The sequence below is a fragment of the Gymnoscopelus braueri genome (genome assembly GCF_963280865.1).
Source record: "Gymnoscopelus braueri genome assembly, chromosome: 14".
In the NCBI taxonomy this organism is placed as follows: domain Eukaryota; kingdom Metazoa; phylum Chordata; class Actinopteri; order Myctophiformes; family Myctophidae; genus Gymnoscopelus; species Gymnoscopelus braueri.
In genome coordinates, this window is record NC_137619.1 from 4456604 (window position 1) to 4461516 (window position 4913).

Genomic DNA, 4913 nt, shown 5'->3' on the forward strand with positions numbered 1-4913 from the left:
ACAGCTGAGAGAGACAGACAGTAGGACAGCAGAGAGAGACAGACAGTAGGACAGCAGAGAGACAGACAGTAGGACAGCAGAGAGACAGACAGTAGGACAGCAGAGAGAGACAGACAGTAGGACAGCTGAGAGACAGACAGTAGGACAGCAGAGAGACAGACAGTAGGACAGCAGAGAGAGACAGACAGTAGGACAGCAGAGAGACAGACAGTAGGACAGCTGAGAGACAGACAGTAGGACAGCAGAGAGACAGACAGTAGGACAGCAGAGAGAGACAGACAGTAGGACAGCTGAGAGAGACAGACAGTAGGACAGCAGAGAGAGACAGACAGTAGGACAGCAGAGAGACAGACAGTAGGACAGCAGAGAGACAGACAGTAGCAGAGAGACAGACTCATCCTTCTCTCTTGTCCTTCCTCAGCCACCATGACCAGCATGCTCTGGACCATCATCATCTTCATCTTCCTCCCTGGCCTATCAGAAGCCAAGCCTCACAGCAGGGGGTCCGCCCACCCCTCAGTGTCCAGCGGACCCTCTCCTTCCCCTCCTCACACCAGCGGAGGAGGTACTCACATGTTGTGTTTTATGTATAGTAGTAGTAATACCACACTGCATTCAAAATATTACTTAAAGACAGGGTGCCGTGATTTTCAGTGATCCCCCCCCCCCCTAAAACATAATCATCAGGTATTATGGTTATACCATAATACCTGAGGAGGAGGAAGATTTTTTTCAAAAAAGTGTACAGAAAGTGTTAAAATTATGTTTTTATGTGGACACGCCTCCAGTTCATTAAGTATACCTGGTTCTCACCTTAGCACCTCCTTCACCACCTTAGCACCACCCACCTGTCCTAGTCCCTCCTCCTCCTCATGCCCACACCTATTGTGTTATGATAATGAGGGGGATGGTATAATTTTAATGTGTCATTAAAGTGCTGTTTTTCTATTGGCACCTCAAGGTTTCACCCTCCAGGAAGAAACTCAAAATTGTCAGAGAATACATAAACCACCATAAAAACACCACCAGGGGGCTTAATGAAGTTCTATCAAACTCATAGACAAATGAAAAATCACACCCAGTGTGAAGTGGGCGGTGTGGTCACAGTGGTCATCACAGTGATGGAAGTTCACTTAAAGAAAAGTAATATTGTGGACCAACCATTGTACACCCCTATCTTAAAAAAAAACATAAATGTGTTCTTAAAAAAAACATAAATGTGTTTTTTTTTAAGTGCATAGTCCTATTTATAGGGCTATGCACATGTGTCATGTTTCACTAGCCAATCACAGTCCTGAATAGACTGTGATTGGCCAATCACGGTGCAGGGTTAGGGGGGTACACTGGTGGCCATTCACAGCGCAGGGTTGGGGGTGCAAATCCCAAACCTCACATATAGGGGCCCATTCACAGCGCAGGGTTGGGGGGTGCAAATCCCAAACCTCACATATAGGGGCGGTTTCACCGCCCAAAAACAGAAAAAGTGCAAAACCATGGCACCACCTCTTTAAAGGGCAAAGACCACTTTGGTAGAGGTTTGGGTTGTGTAGTTACCTTGCCATGATGTAACTCCAACGGTGGACAAGAAATCACTTAATAATTGCTCCATTGATTAGAACTTGATCATTCACTTACATTGTACAGTGAAACAGCTCTCAAAGTCACTCTTTTAGCATGTAAACAAAAAAACACCGCTGCTTCTGACAATATAGAACATCACCAAACCCAGTAGCCTACTGTTTACAAATAAAATAAAACATGTTAACTTCCGTCCGGGTTTTCTTCCTAATAAAAATGGCAAAATCATCATAATATTTGTATTAAAAAATAAAAAAATAAATGTTTATTTAATAAAAAAAACTACTGGTTTTGATGATGTTCTATATTGTCTGAATCAGCTTTGTTTGTGTTCAGCTTTGTTTGTTTGTGCGTACAATGTAGGCTAAGTCAATAGCTTTTATTATCAATTTCTAATCACTGGAGCAATAATTTTTTGATTTCTTGTCCACCTTTGGAGTTACATCATGGCAAGGTAACTACACAACCCAAACCTCTACCACAGTGGTCTTTCCCTTTAAACCCTATATGGTTGACCGGAGTTGCTCAGGGCTCTATGCTAGTGTATTTTCTGTTTTGTGTTATTGTGGGGAAAGCTTTCTCTGAAAATAGCAGATCGACAACAAGCGCACAATGCGTCGCAACTTCAAACTCTGTTTTAAACATATTAGATTTCAAACACATCCCTTGGTTTTGGTGACTGATATTGTCCTTGTGAGGGGGGCATGTTTTCTTTCTTTCTTTTTTTTTTCAATTAGGCTAATTTCTTTGGAAAATAGAAGCAAAATAAAATAAAATTAAATGATAAAAGTAATTGAAAAAAAAAACGGCTGTGTCCACCGCTCCCCGTCTGTTACGACCTGTGGCCTTAGCAAAAGCCGCATTGGCAGCCAAAGAGGTATGTAGCCCTGAGGGACTCCGCTGAACAGCGTATAGTTGAGTAAACGTACTTTCCATCACACACACACAGGCCAGAGGAGGAGCAGGGACCGCTCTGTGCCTGGTTCAGGAGAACTGAGCACCCTGGACGGACACCGCTGCACCTGGGAGACGTCTGGAGACGGCCTGGTCACCCTGCTGGTCCAATGTACCTCTGGAGCAGGACAACAACAACACAGGTACTGTAACACTGGTCACCCTGCTGGTCCAATGTACCTCTGGAACAGGACAACAACACAGGTACTGTAACACTGGTCATCCTGCTTGTAGATCTGATACTTTTGATACTTTTGAATCTGAATCCTGAAAAGTAGCAGTTTGCGACATAATAGGTTTCTGTTATGTTAGTGCAAAGATTAATCTCTTTACTTCTCTCCCACATGTATCCAACAGAGCAGCACATTCACTTCCTCCTTCTCCTCACTTCTAACACACTACCACCCTCTAGTGGCTGGATGCTTTAACTATCCAGCCTGATCTCCAGAGAATACCGTAACATTGCACGGAACAGTGCACTTCATTCCGTGGATAGTCGCCTCGGAACTCCCAAATTGCGTGCATATGTACGGCGAGTCCCACGGTGGGCGTAACCAGTCGCAACACGGAAAAACCCGGAAGCAGAGCAGTCCCCACAATAAAATTTACGATTCTGTGCCTATCGGTACATAACTCAAACGGCGCTGAGTAGGCACAGGCGAATGTCCCACCGTTCAGGACGGCAACTCGGTCGCCTTTGCTCCCTCGGTGGTCCTTCACGGGGGGACAATTCGCCTGTGACTGCGCGCCTCCGAAATGGTTTTGTCACAAGGCAGCGCCGTACCATATGCACGCAATTCGGGAGTTCCGAGGCGGCTATCCACGGAATGAAGTGCACTCGTTCCGTGCAATGTTACGGTAATCTCTGGAGATCGGGTTGAACTATCAGTAGTGCATAGAAGTATACTATGAACACAACAGTTTCCACCCGACATAGACGATATACAGTGTATATTCACTGTATTGTAAACAAAGGGTACATTTGGTTCCATTGGTTGACTCAATAGGGCCTAATTTCTCAGTCAAAGCCCATGGATTTCCAAGGAAACGGAGATGACTGACACTCACAAAGATTTTCTTTTTTAATTCATTTTGAGAGCGAATTAATCCCGTGATATGAATACAATTTGATTGCATTCATCTATACAATATAGATGAATATCTATCAATATAGATAGTATATATCTATACTATCCAAGATATTACTTATCTTGTAAGTAAGGTATAAAATACAAATAAAAAAACCTCAAGGTTGTGCTATATTGTGTTGATTCCCAATTTCAATCAGGACCTCGTGAACTGGACAGAAAAATGTTTTAATGACTATAACATGATCAACACGTTTATTTGGTTTGGCGATGAATGGATCTGCCTTTAGGTTCTCTGAGGGAGCACACTGGAACAAAACATTTTACAAATGTTCGCTTTAAAACATATATACATTGATTATATAAAGATTTGCACACATTTTCACGATGAAAAAAAATAGCACGGCACTCGGTGCCGAGCTTGTATATCTGTTATTTTTTAATAGCCCAAAGTATGAAATAATATGTATATAGTATGAAATATTTTTCAATTGCCAAAGAAATCTAAAATGACAGAGACGCGTCTCTCTCCCCTTGAAGAAGGGAAAAAACTTACACTGGAGAATCTCGAGTGAACGTTTTTTTTGTTCAGCACCTGTAAACATTTTTGTTGGGATGTACGTCCTTCCCTTTGGGCTCCTTGGTTCTTGTATTGTCCTACAGGTACTGGTGTCATCCTCATGGTTCTTGTATTGTCCTACACAGGTACTGGTGTGGTTACGCGGGCAGACCAGCGCTGTGTGAGTCGTACGCACTGAGGTCCAGTCAGTACTGGAAGCAGCTGGTCGGCCGGCTGAAGAAACGCCACAACGCCTGCGAGGGACACAAACTCCTCCGAGCCAAGACCTGCAGCAAAGCCCCCGGCGAGGCCCACATGAAACTGGCCTCCCACGGCGCCTCCGGGGAGGGGAGGAGGACGGGAGGAGAGGGAGGAGGAGGAGGAGGAGAGGAGAAGGGGGAAGACAGGACCGTGTTTTTCGACGACATGGAGATGAACGACATGGAGCCTGTTCAGAGTTACTGTGCTGAGGGATGGAACTCTGTGTGTTCTTTCTTCATCCGCTTCTTTGAGGGTTAAAACAATAAACATCAACACAATGGTTCTGATCCAGGCTCTGTGCTGCTTTCAATCTCCTGTTACTACAGGTCCTGGTAGGAGATAAAACCAACAGTAGCCTACTAGAGGTCCTGGTAGGAGATAAAACCAACAGTAGCCTACTAGAGGTCCTGGTAGGAGATAAAACCAACAGTAGCCTACTAGAGGTCCTGGTAGGAGATAAAACCAGCAGTTAG

General features: G+C 44.3%; 1 protein-coding gene across 1 annotated transcript; it reads left to right on the forward strand.

Moving 5' to 3' along the window:
* Positions 1-426: 426 nt before the first annotated feature.
* On the forward strand, positions 427-4698 carry fgfbp3 (fibroblast growth factor binding protein 3; the record flags this gene model as incomplete). The annotated part of the gene is made up of 3 exons (XM_080448945.1): positions 427-565; positions 2528-2675; positions 4326-4698. The coding sequence occupies 3 exons, from the start codon at positions 427-429 to the stop codon at positions 4696-4698; spliced, it is 660 nt and encodes a 219-aa protein (XP_080305071.1).
* Between the last annotated feature and the right edge of the window lie 215 nt (positions 4699-4913).